The sequence below is a fragment of the Centroberyx affinis genome, unplaced genomic scaffold (assembly GCF_046629955.1).
Source record: "Centroberyx affinis isolate AG114_WGS23_722 - 3 ecotype Tasmania unplaced genomic scaffold, CSIRO-AGI_Caff_v1 ptg001169l_1, whole genome shotgun sequence".
In the NCBI taxonomy this organism is placed as follows: Eukaryota; Metazoa; Chordata; class Actinopteri; order Beryciformes; family Berycidae; genus Centroberyx; species Centroberyx affinis.
In genome coordinates, this window is record NW_027279700.1 from 132,380 (window position 1) to 151,552 (window position 19,173).

General features: G+C 43.1%; 2 protein-coding genes across 2 annotated transcripts; both read right to left on the reverse strand.

Annotated features, from left to right (window-relative positions):
• Nucleotides 1–1,935: 1,935 nt before the first annotated feature.
• LOC139648189 (amino acid transporter heavy chain SLC3A2) lies at nucleotides 1,936–5,340 on the reverse strand. Its single transcript, XM_071524239.1, has 8 exons — nucleotides 4,938–5,340; nucleotides 4,198–4,362; nucleotides 3,976–4,079; nucleotides 3,798–3,875; nucleotides 3,661–3,716; nucleotides 3,371–3,566; nucleotides 2,593–2,700; nucleotides 1,936–2,331 (listed from the first exon to the last, which is right to left on the reverse strand). The coding sequence occupies exons 1-8, from the start codon at nucleotides 5,338–5,340 to the stop codon at nucleotides 1,936–1,938; spliced, it is 1,506 nt and encodes a 501-aa protein (XP_071380340.1).
• A 2,419-nt stretch (nucleotides 5,341–7,759) lies between these two features.
• On the reverse strand, nucleotides 7,760–12,370 carry ppm1na (protein phosphatase, Mg2+/Mn2+ dependent, 1Na (putative)). Its single transcript, XM_071524240.1, has 6 exons — nucleotides 11,965–12,370; nucleotides 10,395–10,966; nucleotides 8,554–8,671; nucleotides 8,328–8,442; nucleotides 8,164–8,227; nucleotides 7,760–7,792 (listed from the first exon to the last, which is right to left on the reverse strand). The coding sequence occupies exons 1-6, from the start codon at nucleotides 12,368–12,370 to the stop codon at nucleotides 7,760–7,762; spliced, it is 1,308 nt and encodes a 435-aa protein (XP_071380341.1).
• Between the last annotated feature and the right edge of the window lie 6,803 nt (nucleotides 12,371–19,173).

The following is a 19,173-nucleotide window of genomic DNA, read 5'->3' on the forward strand; positions in this document are numbered from 1 at the left end:
AAAGTTTAAAAAGGAAAATTGTGTTTGACAGTTTATGTCTGTGTATGATCTCAAAGAGATATATGGAGATGTATTCCAAAACACTCCAACATTTAAATAAAACAAAACAAATACTGCTCTCCATCTCAGTTTACTTATAGCTTGTAATAATCACAAGACTTCAGGACCTTGGCTTGGTGTTTACACAAAATGGTAGCAGAGACAAGACAAGATAAACAGAAAAGAGCTTTTGTTTGAGTTTAGATAACCCAGTTTTTTTGCCTTTCGGATGTTACAGTCAAAACTTCATTCTAGAAAATGCGCATGAATGTACCTTGGTTACAGAGGAACATATAGTGTAGATACTACCTGAAATAAGGAACTGTCGACATGTTATTATATGCTATTTGGAGACTTCCAAAGCAACCATTATACTACGTGTTGGAAAAACCTCTGTGTCATTAAGTGACATGGCCATAGTCAAATTTTGTTTAGTTTGGGATGGGATTCATTAATTGGTTATTTGAGTATATCTAGACAGTGAAAATGACAGTAGTAGCAGTATAATGTCAGAAAAGACAGAGAAGGCATACAGCTACATTCATATTCCATACATACAGTATATATCATTACAATATATATCATTACATATATCACATAATTATACAGTATATCACCACCCATCCTCCCAGTGGGATGGTGAATTTAATTCATTGTTTGACTTCTTTGAAAATGGGATTAATTAACTTAAAACTTCAGAAATCATAAGTCATGATGTATCCTCGTCATAGGGCATACATGTGGTTTTGAATTTTGATTCGCTTTGTTACCACTACTAGAAAGCTATGTTAACATGCTGTTCTTGGGAAGCGAAAGGGTCTGGGTTTCTAATGTGACGTGTGGCTTTAGTATTGTGAAATGGAGACATCATTCGGGGAATAGAAAGTTTTAGTGAGAAACTAGAGACTAGAGATTGAAAGAAAAGTAGTCAGCAGGAGGTGTCTTTATTTGACCAGGGCTTGATGTATGAATATCTGAAGGCCATTTACAATATCATAATGTAGTTTACTGTAATGTTGACATCAAGGTCAAAACAAAAGTTATAGGTAGGCAGAGCAGCAGAGCTGTGACTGGTACTACAGCACCCCTGTGTGGTTAAACACCCCTCTCACAACCAAACCACTATGACTTGCGTGTAAACTTTCCACAATTTTATGTACAGTTTTATTTAATTGTTGCTCCTCTAGCACTCTTAATCTGAAATCAGAGCAAGGCAGTGGACAAATGTACCCATGCAGGAAAGGTAGAAAACTGATGGTAAAAAGGGATGAAGTGAATATACTGTACATCTGTGCGATCATGTTGACCTTCATTTGACTCACAAACCTTTTACATGGTTGTGAAACAATCTTGAGCTGCTGGAGTGAAATCGGCCCCAAGAGCTAGAAGCAATCAGAGTGCATTCCTCTGCCCTGCATACACACACACACACACACACACACAACTGATTAGTTTGTGGTTTGCAATGTGGTCTGATTTATCAGCAACTCATCACCAAACAAATGATTTATGCAAAACCACGTCTGTCAACCATGTCTTGCTCATAACTCAAGCCACATGATGTGGAGAACAGTTTCTTAAAAATGTAAGCCATATCTGCCTTTGTGTCAAAGAATAAAAATGGTGGATATATAAATTAAATTATATCTACTTTATGGATGGTCTAAACCGACTGGATTTCGCATGGTGTATTGTTGCTTGTTAGCACCACCTGCTGCTCACAAATGATGCCACCAGAAAGTATTATCACAGTACCATTATTTTATTTTATTTTATTTTATTTTATTTTATGGGACCTCTGAGCACATCTTGATCAGTACTTTATAAAAACAATAAAGTTGTGGTAAATTTTAATTCTGTGAGAAAAGAACTGACTGCCGTCCCGAGGCAAAAGCTCTAGGAGTAGCTTCCCGCCTCGAACAGTTTGATGACTATGGCTTCTTGGGGCTGCAGTGTCAGTGTGTCCAGGGAGGTAGTTCCCATACGGTCCATTCCCGTGCTGGACACAAACACCCCGGCGTCCGGCAGACTGGGGGCCCAGGCCGGGTCCAGGGCGTGAGGCTCCGGCCCGATGTTGAGCAGAACTAGGAAGTGGACGCAACCCCAGGAGCGCAGGAAGGCCAGGATGGGGGGAGGTGAAGGAGAGGCGAGGGTGGAGTTGGAGGAGGAGAGGGAGGTGGTGTTGAAGGGGAGAAAGGTGAAGCTCCCATAGAGAAGGGCTTCTTCTTTGGCTCTGGAGCGACTGAGGGAGTTAAAGAGAGCTAAAGCTGAATGCTTTAACTTCTCCTTGTCCTGCGGGACGGATGGCAGAGATAGGTGTCAGAAAGTAAGTAGAAAGTAGCTAAGACAGGACAGATTTATTTAGGCGTTTCTCGAGGGACAAACTTATTTACTCACCACATGGGAATCTGATGTTTCACTATCCTGCTCTCCTTCATGTGACCAGCCCATATTTAAAGATATATTCTGTATGGCAGAAAGGTTTTACTTGGTGATCAGAAACTTTAGAAATAGACATTTTCATGGACTCAGGAACTCAAGCGGCGACCTCACCTGTGTACGACTGATCTCTTCACCGTACTGGACTGTGGGTGTTCCTGGCAGAGTCATCATCAACACCAGGAGTAATTTCCTCAAATCGTAGGACACTTTACCTCCAACCTGCCAAGAAGAGAAAACACACATCAGTTTAGCTACAATATCCTCCCTCCCTCGACCAAAGCAACGGCCTATAAAGCGTCAGTATACTGAAAGGTTGAGTAGACAAATATTTCTCAATCATCAGTATAATTACAATTCCAGGATGCTAGACTAATTTCTCTTTTCCAATAAGTAGGCTTTACATTAGGAAAATATGCAATATCATAAGACTGTAGTAGGGTAAAAAGCTTCAAATAACGCTTTTTACAATTTGTGACGGTAAAATTATCCAGTCAAGTCTGATCAGTGTTTGGTCTTTATTGCTTGAATATGAAGAATTTTGTTAGAAAATGAGATATCCGCCATTTGACAAAAGTGACACTTACTTGTACAAAATTATAGGGCAAAATGAAAACTAATTATGGTTTTCAAAAGGATAGTAAGCAACTTAACTCCTTGGTTGACACTTTTACTGACTGGATTCTCTACATTTTAGAGATACTGACAATACTGATAATTTTTGTTCCAAAATGGATATATAGTGTTTTTCAAAAGAACTCTTTATATATTGAATTATGTTCTGCATAGTAGTGAGAAGCACAACAAGGTTGGCATGCAGTACATACAGTCACCATGCCAATTATGCGAGTATGGTTTCAGACACAAGTGATTAGTCCCGCTTGGAACTCACCGTCCAGCTGGGCCATATATCTCCTTCGGTTTTTTGCAGATGTGTCTCTACGGCAACAGCCACTTCCTGGGCAGACAGGAGGTGATGTGTACGTGGCAGAATTGACCTCATGACCACCTCAACCAATGTAACATTGATAGAGCTGGAGGTGCTGAGATTAGGAAGAAAATCTCTTGTCTGTTTCACCACCACAATCCTGAGGAGACGAATAAACACACACTTTCCAACAACTCCTGAGACTTTCTTTTTTTGAATGGAAAAATGTCTACATGTGCGGGACCACACAATACCTTTCCTCCTCCTCAATGCTGAACTCCTTGATAACATCTCTCCACTCCAATAGAGTCTGAAAAGCATATATCATGTTGGACTTTATTCAGGGAAACTGTGCTTGTAGGAAAATGCAAACCATTGATGAGCAGTTTACCTTTTCTGAATATGCTGCATCTGTGTCACAGATAGCAAAACCTGCCACACCCTGCTCCAACCAGAATCGGAGTGCATACTGTGGAAATTTAGGTATGTTGCATGTTTAAAGAATCCAGTATCTCAGTCACATTTGAACAGTACATGTTTGATAGCATCTCATATCAATTCTACTTCACCTGCACTGTGGCTGAGAGTCCTGAGGGCACATCTGTGTTATTCCCTTCTGTGTCCCGAAGCCCAAACAGATCCAGTTTGCAGAAGTCTAACACCACTTTGAGGCCTGCAGGTCAGGAGAACGACCAGTAATGAGCTCATTAAAAAGGACCAGATCATGCAGGAAAGGTCCGAGGCCACCGAGCCAAGCCGCTTGCCAAAAACGAGTCCTTGGCTTTACTCACCTACTTTGCTGCTCTCTGTGAGCAGATGCTGGATCTGAGGCACCGTTCCCAAGCTTTCATCAATTGCTGTGAGGTCTGAAGGAGACGCCTCCTTGTGAAACAGACCCTCCAGGATTAGGGTCCCTATACCCAGGGACTTGAGGTAGGAAAGTTGCTCAGACACCACTTGAAAAAGATTCAAAATGAAAGTAAAACTTACAAAACATTTCATCTCAAGGTGGATTTTGTTCATTTTTCAAAGCTAATGCATGCCATTGTAAAGAATAATACCAGTGGGTTTAAAAAAAAAAAAAAAAAAAAAAGATTGATTGTATATTTCTGGAGGTGGCTGGCTGCACACAGCATAGTTGGAGACATCAGGGCTTGTTTTCATACCTTCAGAGGAAGCCATTTGCTGCCATTCATTCTTGTAGAGTATGACAAACAACTTAAACAGGCTTGAAAATTGTCCGAGCTAGACGAAGCCTTAATTTGGTTTTGTAAAAAATCCTATTTTATTGTTATTTCATTGTACTCCAGTTGAGTGTTTCCATATTAAAGCATGAATTTCATTGCTCTGTTTACTGTCAATCATCTGACACCCACAGGAAGAAATGCAAGCCTCAAAAACATATGGCCTTACAAACTCTCGGCAGGTAATTTAGAGCTAGGTTAGGGGCTTTAACTCTAAAAGTCACCTCTATTGTCCTTTAATTATGTACTGCCAGTAGTTCAGTGTCCCCACAGCCTAGGCCGCTCACCCGTGATGCCCCCTGACCCCTCTGTCTGCGCGTCCATGAACAGCGCGGGCCGCAGCTGGTAGAACAGCGACTTCTGCCACCACTGCAGCGGCGTGGCGACCGGCCGAGGGCTCTTCACGATAATGGCTACGGAGGTGCCGAGCATGGCGAGCCAGGCCAGCCAGAACAGCAGCACCAGGCGTGACCGTACTTTCCTCCACCTCGGCCCCCCGGCAGCGGCCTCCAGCTCCTCCTTGGACATGGGTTGCCACGTTTGGACCGGCTCCGGTTCGGGCTCCGGGATCAGCAGCCGCGCCGTCTCTGAGGCGCCCACACTGCCCGAGAGCCCGTGGCCTGCCGCCGCCGCCGCCGCCGCCGCCGCCGCCACGCTGCCGTACCCGGGGTCTCCAGCGTTCAGAGGCATCCTGTCTGGCTGCAGGTGTGTGACAGGTGCACATATAAGTGAGTTTGAATTCAGTTAGGAAAAGCCCGCACACTGAGTTATAGCATGCAGAACTTGGCCAAGTTTCTTGGATGACATTCTGCATTTTAATTTCATGTCTAGGCTTTTTTTTTTTGTTTAATCTATTTCCATACCGTGGAGTCTGTCTCTTCGACGGCATCTTTGTTAGTTTGCTCCATGGACCACCGAGAAGGGGACTGCAGATGGTAACAGAGCTTTTGGGTTTATCTTTCCTACACAAGTGTCCAGACACACACCATGCAGCTCTGCTGTGACCCCTGAATTTTCTGCCCAACCGCAACCTCTGATTTTAGCAGGTGTTTTAATTAATTCAATCAACTGATGCTTTGACTTGGCTTCCCCGATACAGTGGTACTGACTTCCAGGGATTGGTCAGTTTTCCCATCTAGGCTGAGTAGGTTTTCTCTCAGATATTCTAACACACTTAAATTGGATCATAATTAAGGAGGAAAATGTTTAACAGCATCATTTACCAATGGTGGTTATTTGGCTCATTGTATTATCTGGATGTACAGATTCAGGTCAATCTGATGTAAACAAGTAGAAACTTAATAGACCAAGGTGGGTTAGGACCAAGACTTGCATGCTACTTTTCGAACAAACCATCACAAAATGTAGATTGCTGCATAATTTCTAAACGTTAGCCTGCTTATCTACCATATCAAACAGCACCCATACATTATCATTACTCACCCCAAAGATTTCTGTTCTGATCCTCTGGTCCTTTTCTCTTTATCCTCCTCTTCCTCCTTCACTTTCTCCACATGTGTTCTCAGCTGAGGAGTGCCGTCCTGAGATGATTATTTGAGTGATCTGACTTCTCTGAGTGTTCAGGAGTGAGGAGGTGTGAATGGCACTTTGTCCAATCAAAGCTTTGCTGAGTCAATTAATACAGAGGTGCTGAGTCTCACTACAGCCTGGCAACACATTCTGGAGAACCCATGACTGCCAGATCGAACACTCTAGCTCTCTAGGCCTTGATGATGCTTCAAGGAAATTTGGCCACTTCTTTGGTAGCTCCTTTGACTTACAATAGCTTTTGGATTAATATTGATACTCCAGATAAAGTGAGGATTTACATTTCTGTCACCTTTAAAGTGTCTGAACTTCCATGTGCTGAATGTCCTACGCCCTGTGACTTTGAATGGGATGTACACTTTTAAAGCCAATTTCAAAAATTTAAGATTCAGTTTTATTGTATTTCATTAAAACACACCACTAATGTTTCTCTGGATATGGAGACAAAAACAAAAACAAATCTGCAAGGGAATGTCAACAAGAGAATTCTCAGAATGACTATCTCTGGGTGTCAGAAAGAAAAAGCCCAGTTCATCCAGTTGTAAAAGGAAAATATTTTACTACAACTCTGTCACAGCAAATTGAATACAATGTCCACCTATCATTTTATAATATCTACAATTTTAAAGTTACAAAAATTGAACAAACTATACATTTAGTGAGCTCAATAAGGCTGCACAAATCTGGCAACTAGATACATGTTATGGACAGAAAAATAGTAAGAAAACCACTTTAAATTTTTCTGTGAAGCAACACATCACACATCCACTCTAAAGTGCAGAAAGGGTACATGTAATGAGGTATGTGTACTAATTATTGGAAACATCTCATCCCCTTACCCCTTCTATCTATCCCCTCCCTTTTCCTCCTCCTCTCTCTTCCATTCATTATCCTTCTCTGTCTCTCTCTATCTCACGCTTTCTTATGCCATACATGTCTGCATCCTTGCTATAACAAGTAATTGCTATCCATCTCACCTTTGCTCCCTGACAGGATTGTGCAAACTAATTATTTACTGAGAGATACTGCATGCCATCATGACTCTGACTTAATGCACGTGCGATGCACATGTGGAGCACATAACTTAAGACCTTGCGTTTTTTGCACCTTGGTATATTGGTTTTACATGATTTATTGCTTTAGAAGAACTGGTGTGAGATCCATTAATTTTGCCTACGTACATACGGTATTTATACAGCATCAGCCACACATGTAAAATGAGCTGCCTTATACAGAAGCCTCTAGCATGGGGTAGATTTCTATCAGTATCTATCCAGGCACTGTATGGTTAAAATATTGTTATGAAAACGCTTCTATTTTCTGTCAATATGAAATTACACTTTTGGAACTTGTAATTCCAAAATTACTACAAACAAAGAAGGTATTTGATACATGCATTTTAATCGACCAAAATGCTGCAAAGTTTTGTGGCCATGCTGTGAAGAGAATTACATGAAGAATCATCATGAGCTCAGTGCTCATCTAAAAAGTAAACTCTCTTGTTCGAGCAGGTCACCATGGAGATGATGAAGCCGACGATTCTGTTTCCATGGGAATGACTTTAGTTTGAATCCTCCTCCGATACTTCAATGTCCTGAAATGCCACAAGTCAGTGATGTTACTATCATCATATTCTCCATCCTACTTAAAGCCTTAAAAAGGAAATCAGCAGAAACTACTTTTGTGTGTTTGAACCAATACTTTTGGCGGGACGGGAGATACACTTTACAGTCATTTTTCTCACTTTCATACTGCTCACACAGTTACTGCTCTTTGGATTTATGGGGCAGTATTGATGAGTAAACATTTTCAGGTTAAATTTAGGTGCTCATTATGCTTAGCAGTCCACACATCAGATCCCAGGGAAAGCTGTTTGTGCGAATGAAGTAAATTCGTATCAGTTGGGGCAGATATTCCATTGTCATCATTGCCTACATGTAATGGAATCTGAACAATGTGGCTTACCATTGGCTCCTGAGCTCTGATAGGTATGATATATTTCTGATATGCAGAGATGATACAGTCCCGCCTGCAAAGAGAGAAGCAGAGGCAGTAGGTCAAACGGATTTCTGTTTTGATTCCCCGGAGGTAATTGCACTATAAACAGATCTGTGGTATTTTAGCCTCACTTGCTAGTGACGCCACCTCCTGGTGGTAGACCTGCTATATTTGCTGAGGCGAGGAATTTAATCACATACAAAAGGTCAGGGTCCTCATCTCTGGACCTCATCAGCTGGATGATTTCTGTGAAGGGAGACAGACAAAGCAATATGGCCATGGATTAGGGAAATGATTTTGACCCAAAGTGTAGTGTGTTTTGAATGTGTTTGAAATATTCTTTAGCAGCAAACCAACCTTCCACTTTGAGATCAATGAGTTGCTCCAGCTCTGCCTCCTGTTGCAATGCCTCTTGTGACACCTGGGGGGCGCCAGGGAAGCAGACAATGATGATGCTGATGTTATCCAGGCTTCCCTGTGGAGAGGGACAAGGTACAGTTGTGTCAGATAAGTTTGGAAGTAAGTGCTAAGATGGCAGTTGTAAATCAAGTTCTTATGGAACAGACCTATTCATTGGGGTAAATATTAGTGGAGTGAGGCAAACATTTATCTGTCAGGTTGGATGATCTGATGGTTGGATTATTCCTTATGTGCTCACAAATTAGCATAGCAGTGTTGGGACAAGATGACCTTATTGATATGTTATGATGTCACAGTAACGGCTGATAAAAGACAATGATATTAATGATTTAGTATTATGTTATTGTGAATTCACAATAGTATGATTGAGGTGATTTAACAACTAACACTGACTTCAATCTGTGGCTCTGGGAAGATGAAGGTGTAAGGCTATTGTGAAGTCATGACAGTGTCACAATGGAACAGTCAAACTGACTGAATGTTGTGATGTCACAGAGCTGAGGAATGACGCTCACACTGTGTACTAGAACACACAGTCTTTCAGAAGGTAAGCCCTTTTGACTGAAATAAATAGAAGCCCTTCCCTGCTAGGATAAAGCCTCCCAGCTGGTGTGTGTTGAGCTGTAACATTGAGCTCCAGTCAACACACTCACATTCAGCTTTAATCCAAGCCCTGCGTAGCCTTTCTTCTCTCCTATCCAATGACCTGGCGTGCCCTAATACATCTATTTATAGGGCAGGCTATTCTCTGCTGGTACTTTACAAGGCACGTAAGCATCCAGATGTACAGTTGTACGTAATAACAGCATTAGAAGACCAGTAGGAAAAATCTGGTTACGTAACCACAATCAGCGTAACCCAGAGGGCTCCACAGATAGACCCTGCATGGTGACACCCACCCACCTGCCCCTCTTGATGTAAAGCTGCCATTCATAAATCCATATTCTGTACTGTTCTGTGTCTTACTAGGAAATCCACTGAGTGGAGTTCAGAATAATGGGAAGGATTTGAGGTCAGCTAAGACCAGAGAGTGTTAATACTATATGTAGGTGTTTGGCCTAAAGGCACAATTTGAAAATTCACATATGATATTTTGATATTTATAATCATGAACATGTATTTCCCAAAGACAGATACTGTAAAACCAATTCTCTAGTGCAGTTATGCTGATATACAGTCTGGAACTGCTTCACTGACAATTAATAGAACACTTGTGGACACATAGCTTTATCAGTTCTAAGTTTTGAATTGGTTCTAAGTTCTGAATCACTATGATGTTTCCTTATGTCCACAAAGTAATCAGGTCACAGGACCTTTTTGATCTTTTGGTCTTTATGGATTTATACATGGGTATGATGTAGTTTGGGATGTAGGACAAACTCACAAACTCTCAAACTCTCCTTTTTTGTTTCTACCTATGTCATGGTCATGTCATGGTCATGACAAAGCTGTTTCAGCAGCGTTTATGCTGCAGGACCCATGCTAAATCTTTATCTTGTTCCTCATTGTATTTGAATAAACATTGGCTAAATATTGCAGTATGTCTCCCATTCCAGTGACCCTTCCTGATTTGAATATTTGAATGCTGAATTTGAGTGGTATTTCCCTTTAATTGCCCACCAAATTGTTAATCATACGAAGGTTAAAATGTATCTGTGTCAATATGCTCATGAGCTCACACAAATCCTCAAATGAAGTGAATGATGTGCTTATAGAAACATTTTCTTCTCTTTTTTTTGTGCAGCAACCTTACTGATGTAACGGTGGTGACGTCTCACCTTATAGAGGCAGAGATCAATGACCTGGGCACAAATATCTCTCAGGTCATCGCACACCTGCAGACGGCTGCGCACAAAGGCACACAGTTCCTCATTACCAATGGCGTCCCACACACCATCACATGCCAAAATCAGGAACTCATCTTCAGGTGTCCTCTCCATCTCGTACACCTCTGGCTCCGGTGACACCAGCTGTTCTGTCTGCGGTCTCCAATCCACCTCTTTGAAGTCAAAGTCCCCCAAAGCTCTGGAAACGGCCAGAGAACCATTGACTCTGTGCAGGGTCACCGAGCCCCCAGCGTTCTGGATGCGTTCTTTCTCTCTGGGGTTGGAAGGCTTGTGGTCCTCTGTGTAGAAAACCACCTGGCCGTTACGGCAGAGCAGGGTGCGGGAGTCTCCGCAGTTGATAAAGTAAATGTGGCGTGACGAAAGCAGGACGGCTGCTGCGGTGGAGCCGCTGCGGTCCCAGTTTTCCCGGCGAGCCAGTTTGTGCATGTGGCGATCGATGTCCAGGAAACCTGCGCGGATCCCCTCCTTCACCTGCTCGGGGTCTTCCTCTGCTTTCACACAACCTGTGGGCAAAGAGGGAGATGGTATGGAGGGGAGTTCTCTTGCAAGCTTGGCAATTTGGGTATTTGATTCATAAGCCTGATTTGAAACATTTGGCTTTCGTTTTACACCTTACTATATCGTTTCTGACTTGGCTATTTAGTTTGAGACTGCCTTGGAAAATGCCTGGCTCCACCATGTAAATAGGTTTGTACATACTGCAAGGCCAGAGTAGTTAAACATACATTGCAGGCAGGCAAGATCACCTGTTATTAGAATGAATTAGAATTAGAATATTAGAATATTTTATTAGAATTTTTTTATTTTATTAGAATATATTATTAGAATGTACTAAGTGGAAACTTGACATCTGAATGGTGAATGGCAGTGGCTGTGTGTTGTTTTGGTCCAGGACCTCTGACCCACACCTGAACAGCCCTTTGTTACTGTGCTCACTGCTCTAAACAAAAATGTTCACCATGATATCCACAGTCCTTGTTTTGAAATTGGTGGATGGGTAATGTGATGCACATTTTATTGTATGTGTTTATGGTAACTTTCCACAGTAATAGTTACTGTGGAAAGTTACCATAAACACATACAGTATGACATGTTATTTACTTAAAGTAATCTCACCCTTGAACCTGAATATGTAGACACGCTTGTTTAAGCTTTTATTAATCTGCTCTTCATCAGCTACTTTTATGCACTTTGTGTTCATAAATCAAGTCTATGCACTATCCAAAGATCTACCTGTAAAACAATTAAGTATAGTGCTTAATTTTGTTGCCAACAAGTGTTAATTAAATGAAACCCCAGCCAATGGGTAGTCTTTATGACAACACACCACATTGGAAGGAAATGCATGAAACATCATGGGAATACAGTATTGTGAGTATGTTTTCAGTTTAAGTACATACTTTGTGACATGCCAAATGGGTTTTCACCTTACCCCCACCTCCAAAAAACCAATGAATACATTGAATTAATCTAATTAATCAGTAATCATTCTGTCCAATACCTGTAGCCAGGATCTGATCCAGCAGGTTCCTGGAGCAGTACTGTGCCACGGTGGTCCCCGCATGTCCATCAAACACAGCAAAGTAGCCCCACTCTGCCAGCTCTCCTGCTAGCTGGGGCATGCAGGTGTGGGCATCCTCCATTTGAGCCCTCCAGCCCTGCATGCTGGCCATAGCATAGTTCACCCCACACTGGGAACCCCCCTCTGTCACGTTCTTCTCCAAGATAGGGCGGTCCAGGTAAGGGCTATGCAAGGTGTCATCCTCATCTATTTCGTCCTCCTCCTCAGACCCTTTTTCCCTGGGCCCCCCTTTGAAGAAGAAGGTGACCATCTTCTCCGTCTCTTTGACCAGCTGGCGGAGGAAGGAGGGCACCTCCACATTACTTGCGCGCCTGGCCGTCCTCATTGCCCCGCGGAGTCTGCGCTCAAGCTTCTTGCCTGACCTGGCAGCAGCCCGTCTCCTCCTGGTGCCCCTCCTCCGGCCCTGCGTTTTCCGCAACAGGTCCAGTGCAACAGTTAGGCTGTGGCACTCCACGCAGGTAAAAACAAAATTGGTGCCTTTCAGTGATCTGATGTAATTTAATTATCCTTTTATGTGGAAAATTGGATTGGTTCGCTATTAAAAATGAACAAGGCCATTTTCCTCTTTGTATTCCTAGCCTGTCGGTGGAGTCAGATAATCCTTCTGCCTCTGTCCTTTTATGTGATGACAAGATGTGTTGTGAATCTATGTGGTGTCTTCTTCCCTGTTTTCCTCTGTCTCACTCTGTTTCTGTCTCTGTGTCCCTCCCACTCTCCTGTGCCTGTCCTGTATTTGCCCTGTGCTTCTATTGGCCCATCTATTTCTGTTGACTTATCCCCCCTCACTGCCCCTCCTCCTGCTGCTTTCCTTGTCTATCTCTCACTCCCTCTGTCTTTATTATGCTGCTGGCTAATCGCCTATTTTTGGAGGCAGCCTGGATTAGCTGTGTATGCCCACATGTATGGATTATGAGCATGTTAGCATTTCATAGCAAAACAGAGGATTCCCTTAGCCAATAGTATTTGTCTCTCTGGGTGTTATATCTGTGATACATTTTAAAAGCAATCTTTTATCCAAGCAATGACTTAATTTTTCGCTCCCACACTTACTCTGACACTAATTCAACTGTTACCAGCAAACCTTACCTTACCTTACCTTAAGGTGTATGTGACGTGCTGATTCCTTGTTGTCCCAACATCACAGTTCTGTATCTTAAGCTTATTAGCTGCTGTGTATTTTGAGCGCCTGACCCAGTTTAGATGTAGGAATTCTGGTGGCCTAGTAGTTTAAAGTCCTATATGTGGGATCCTGTCCAACTAAGTAGGCCTAAACCTTTTATAGGCTGATTTATCCAGGCAGCGCCCTGCCTCACACTCACTCAGCTACAGGTTGACTCCATCTGAAAAGTTGACTTTTTAGAGATATGCAAATATATATATATTTTTTTATCTCACAGCAGCAAAATCTATTTGTATGAGTTCATACACGTATGCATGGATGCATGTTTTGGACACAAATTGGGCTAATTATAACCTATTTTTAGGACTGTGGTCAAGTTGATCCTATGTGAAGTGAAAGAGTGGCCTTGTGAGTTTTCTCCCTCAACCATGATCCCAACAGCTTCCAGCAGGATTTAGAGACATTGTTAGTCATCAGTTAGCTAGCTACACACTGCCCCCTGCCATCAGTGTTTCACAGTGACTCCACTTCCCATCATGACAAAGCAGCAAGTCAAGTTGATTCTCTATATTATTTAAACTCTCTCTATTCAGCCTCCGTGTCTAATTTTTGTGTGATTTGTTTGTCAGATTATGCTTTGTGGAAATATGGCCGTGTGTTATTTTATTCCACTATACAGTATTCACTAAATTATTCATTTTTAGCTTTAATTTCAATTTTCATATATATACAGTATATTTCATATTTCTCATGTATGTGTCTGTATGGACTTAAGCATGAAATATATTGATAAAACAAGAAAAACATGTTGGGGTACTGTAGCTCGTGGCAGAGCATGGACCTGGGTGGGGCTACAGTATATACTGCCCAATGCCATGAGGCAATCTTCAAACGCCCCCTTCTCTGTATGTATATTGTTTGGGTGCATGCTTTGGTAATGACCTACTATTCCTTCTGTTACAGCATGTCTGTGTGCACAAAAGGACATGCATTTGTAATGACTTATGATTCCTTTTATTACAGCAGCAGTAATGCAAATCCCTATAAGATTCTAAGGTGAACTGTCATAAAGGAGAGAGGGAGAGACAGACGAATGAGATTAATATTACTTGTAAATGAGAGACGACAACAGACACAGGGACACACACACTTTCCTCCCTTTGCTATACCCTACAGTACTCCGCTGCATTCGTAATGATGCTAGACAAGAGAGAAGAGGAGAGAGAGGGAGGGGTGGGGGAATAGGAGCGAGCGGTAGAGGGAGGTAGGGAGGGGCTGCTGAGTGATGGAGAGGAGGGAGGGTGCACAGTGACGGAGTGAGAGGCAGAGAGAGAGCTGCGCAGCAGAGGACCAAGAGACAGAGGGAGGGGGAGGAAGAGAGAGAGGGAGGGAGAGAGAGAGAGCGGTACATCCACAGGACGAGAGTGCCGGCAAGAGAAAGGGGGGGCTTCCAGACTGGACGGGCCCAGTGATGCCTTGATGGAGCATGGGCCAGGTTTTAGGATTCTCCCACTGCCGTGAGTCTGCTATTGTTTTGCTCTCTGTCTGCCTGTCTCTCTGTCTATGTGTCTGTCTGTCTGGGTGTCTGCATTTATTTTTCTGTCTGTAACATCCTCATATATGTTCCAGCTCAGCATCTTTTCTTGCTAACTGCTGTGAGCATCGTATGTGTTAGCCCCCTCCCTCCTTCCTTCTCTCCATTCCTCTCTCTCCTGCTCTTACCGTTGATAAACACATGGTTGAATGGATGGATGCAGTGCTGGAGTGGACCTATCTTGTCTTCCAGTGATTTGCAGATGTTTGTATGGCTGTGTGTATATGCAGGCTTTGTATATGTGTGTTTACAGGCAGGCATGTCAAGACTTTACCATGAAGGGAGGTTGTTCTCTAAAAGGCTCTGTTGTTGCTTTCACGTCTCTGTGTTTCTTCATATCTTTTTAGTCACAATATCCACCTGGTGTTCTCCACAGTTTTAATTATAGTGGTTTATTATTATATGTGTGTGCATGTGTGTGCTTGTATATGTGCAGAAAGGAATATGCTGTATGGGTTGATTTATTAGCTAATCTCAGGCTGGCTATCTAATAGTAGTGAAGGCCTTTACTCCTGGCGGCATAGCACTGTAAGAAATTGCATGTGCAAGCTTATGTAATGTGAAATTTATGTACACATAGTATGATTGTATATGATGACTGTATACTGACATGTAATGTTTTTAGGTTAAGGTTTATTTTGATTTCTCTCAAGGGAGATGATAAAAGTAAACCTCATATTGTAGAGTATATTTGTTTCATTTACCTGGAGCAATTTGAATTCTATGTGAAATATGACTGAGCAGTCTGTGTAAAGTGCTCTGTCAAGTGGCTTGACTTCAAATATAGCAGAGTAAGCTATTATAACTTTTAAAAAATGGTTCATAACAAGGTACTGCGGTGTTTCTTGCTGCTTTGATGCCATTAACCTGCTCCATCTGTTTTGAGAGGCACTCCATCAGGATGGGGGTGGAAGGAATGGGGCTGCAGTATGAAAAACAATCTGGCAAGATGCAAACTGCAGAGAGTAAAACCAACAAGCTTGTGAATAGTTTTCTGTCGTTGATGTTTTTTTGTTACCAGTGTTAAGTAAAATGTTGACTTGTTTGTTTTCTTCCAGAGGAATATGGCTCTGTGGCGTCCACACCAGACTCAACGCCTCCGTGCACTGATGGTACGAACACAAAGTCACACTCTCATCCTTTCATTTAGAAATTCTATCACACTGTAATGATGAAAACAACTGATTCCTGCTTTGTGAGGTATCCTTCTTTTGAACATATCACTGGAATGAATCAATCCAAACACCTCTCTCATGTGACTCACCTGAAATAACAGCACTTAGGATCCACAGGTTAACATAGAAGTACATTTTGATCATTGTTACAGTTTGTAATGTTTACGCCTGAGTAAGGGCGCTTATCAAAGAGGGTTTCATCTTTAGATGTCACGCCTTTTTTTTCCAGATATCAAATCACACACCTGGGTTCTTTCAGCTCACACACCTAATCATCAGAAAGCACAGCAAATATACGTAATCTTACTCCTTCCTGTCACTGCACTGATGTTAACACTGTGAGCAGCAGTTGCTAAAACTGAAAACCGACTTCTGCTCGGTGTGTGCATGGTTTGTGTATGTTCAGTCTTTGTGTACGTTTCCTTTCTCTGTCTCTCATCTCTCTTTCTGTCTGTCTCTCTCTCTCTGCCTCTCTCTCTCTCTGTCAATTCAATTTTTTCAATTCAATGTGCTTTATTGGCATGAAAGTTCACAGACAATATTGCCAAAGCATCAAGATGAATATCAGTCTAGGTGTGTGTGTGTGTGTGTGTGTGTGTGTGTGTGTGTGTGTGTGTGTGTGTGTGTGTGTGTGAGAGAGAGAGAGTCAGCGCCTGGACAGAGGAACTGGGTTGCTCCATGTTCAGCTCCTGTACCCAGAGCCTCCACCGCAGAGTGAGGATCAGTAAACTATGTGAAGGAATTAATGTTTGCTGGTAACAAGGGTTACACATATTTTATATGCAGTACACAATAACATTCAAAGAGAAAAATATCAAATATGTGGGGCTTCAAGATATTGAGAGATTAAGATTATGTTAATAAAAAAGAAAAATGAAACAAATAAATAAAATAAAGTAAAAGTGTATTGGTCACTCACTGTTCCTCAGGTTGTGGCAAGTTTCTACAAACTGAGCTGCTAGGTCTGCTGTGTTTCCCTCTCCTAGTAGAAGTCGTAGCTTTGATTGATCATCAAGCTCTCTGAAGTGGGAGACTTGGGAGTTGAACTTGTTAAAGTAGATTTCTCTGGCTGAGTTAAATTTTTCACATTTTAGGAGGAAGTGCATCTCCGTCTCGACCTCACCTGTCGAACAGTGACATGTTCTGTTGTCTTTTGGTTGCCATGATTTCTTATGTCTTCCTGTTTCGATTGCCAATTGGTGATCACTGAGCCTGTACCTGGTGAGGATCTGTCTCTGCTTTCTATCTCTGACAGTAGAGAGATATTCTGCCAATTTATATTCTCTGTTTAGGGTCAGATAACATTCTAATCTACTTTGGCTTTTAGTTTCTTTATTCCAATGTTCCAAATTGTTCGAATTGGTGTTTGTGCAGCAGTGTTGGTGTGAGCCTGGTCAGGGTTTCCCTGTGCAGGAGCAGTTAGTCTCAGCACCAACTGACACAGCGGACTCTGTTGTGGGTTCAGCTCTTGGGTTTGAGAGGCTTTACAGTGGAGGCTCTCTCTGTCTCTCTCTCTCTCTCTCTCTCTCGTGTCTGTGTGTGTGTGTGTGTGTGTGTGTGTGTGTAGGGAACATTGTCGGGGTGACTAGTTTCCTTTTTGTCTTTGTCTTTGTCCAGGCGGAAATGAGGAGTCGGAGATGTATGAGCTGCAAACAGCCAGGGAGTGGTCTGAGGATGAGGAGGGGGGAGATGGAGATCCAGATGATGACGAGGGTCTGGCTTCGTCCCCGTCCATCTGGGGCACGCCCCGCCAGAACTCCTGCGAGCTGACTTTCTCTTACATTGCTATCGCCGAGGCCGAGGCGGTGGGAGCCTCGCGGCACCTCCGCGACCGACGCAGGACCGGCTCCAGGGGAAGCCGCTCTCCTTTGATCCGCACGGACACCCTGGAAACGCTGCTGGACTCCCCCGATGTGGACTGGGACCCCCAAGCCTTCCTCAGTCGAGAGGAAGAAGAGGAAGAAGAGGAGGTGTCAGAGAGGAGAGAGCATGAGAGGGTGGAGGCGGGGGCAGCGATCGAGGCGGGGAGCAGGGAGAGGGAGCGCCACAGACAAACTGAGACAGTTACAGTCCAGCCCTCTCCCCAAGACCTTGACCCAGAACCTCAGGAGGGAGACGCAGGGATCCAAAGAGGGGACACACAAATCTCTTGGCCCCAGACCCCCCAGCCTCCTGCTCCGGCCCTGTCTTCCCAGCACCACAGCCCCTCATACAGCCTCCAGGGTGAGAGAAACGGGGGGGGAGAGGACATACGAGATGAGGAAAGTGTGAGATGCAGTTAGGAGAGGTGGAATTGAGGTGATGTGGCATTAGAGGCAGACATATGACAATTTATGATGTAGAAGTACACATAGCTGTATTTAAGTGGGTGGAAAGGTGGCCTAAATTCAATTTCAGTAGGGAGGGGACCTGAAAATGATGAGTTTTATGAGGTTTTATTTATATTATGTGTAGAAGTACAGTGAATATTTAGATTTTATTATCATCTGAATCTCCATATTTTCCAGTTCCAGCTGGATGAGTGTTACACCAGGCTAGCAAAAATAGATGCAGATGGGATTTGATAGACTATAACTGTGTCAGGACCTTGAGTCACACATATGGCACGCAACTATTGGGATGATATTGCCAAGTGTGTGTGCCTGCATGCATGAAGATGACATCAGAATTCATCTGTTGTTTTCTGCACTGAACAGTCTTCTGATGGGATACAGTAGGAGATCAGATGGAACAAAGTCCTAATTCCTAAGTCTTGATTTAAACCTCATCGTCAGTATGAGTGTGGAGCCAAAACAAAAATATTGCCCTCTGAATACTTCTGGACACAGTGGGTTTGAACATCTAATCTCTTTTGTCAGTAGTTTTAGCTCAGGCTGAGCATGTGCAACAAGAGGAAGTCAGAGGTGATGTCATCGAGATAGTGACATCATGTTCCCTTTCCCGGCAGCAGCAGCCTCACCGCCGCCTGAGCCAGAGTCCCCCGTCACCATGGAAACCATTTCAGTCAAGCTGCTCACATCTGTGCGACCTAGAGGCGGGCTCAAAGGAGAGCCCACATCCGCTTCCCCCACTACGATTGGTCTAGACACTCAGGAACAGCTGGTCAGCGAACACTGGTTTTCAGCACTTAACCTATCAGAGGACCCAACAGTATGCACCCACATAGCAGGTACAGTAGCACTGTAAATCCACAGATGGGATAGTATTGGGTTATAACAGGCCTGATCAATAATTTGAGA

Coding starts and splice junctions, on each gene's coding strand:
- LOC139648189 (XM_071524239.1), bottom strand. CDS start 5,340: ATGCCTCTGAACGCTGGAGACCCCGGGTACGGCAGCGTGGCGGCGGCG. Junction 4,080..4,197: donor CACAGAGAGCAGCAAAGTAG/GTGAGTAAAGCC, acceptor CCTGACCTGCAG/GCCTCAAAGTGGTGTTAGAC. Junction 2,701..3,370: donor ATATATGGCCCAGCTGGACG/GTGAGTTCCAAG, acceptor TCTTCTTGGCAG/GTTGGAGGTAAAGTGTCCTA.
- ppm1na (XM_071524240.1), bottom strand. CDS start 12,370: ATGAGGACGGCCAGGCGCGCAAGTAATGTGGAGGTGCCCTCCTTCCTC. Junction 8,672..10,394: donor TTGATCTCTGCCTCTATAAG/GTGAGACGTCAC, acceptor CCCTCTCCACAG/GGAAGCCTGGATAACATCAG. Junction 7,793..8,163: donor TCAGAGCTCAGGAGCCAATG/GTAAGCCACATT, acceptor GTGGCATTTCAG/GACATTGAAGTATCGGAGGA.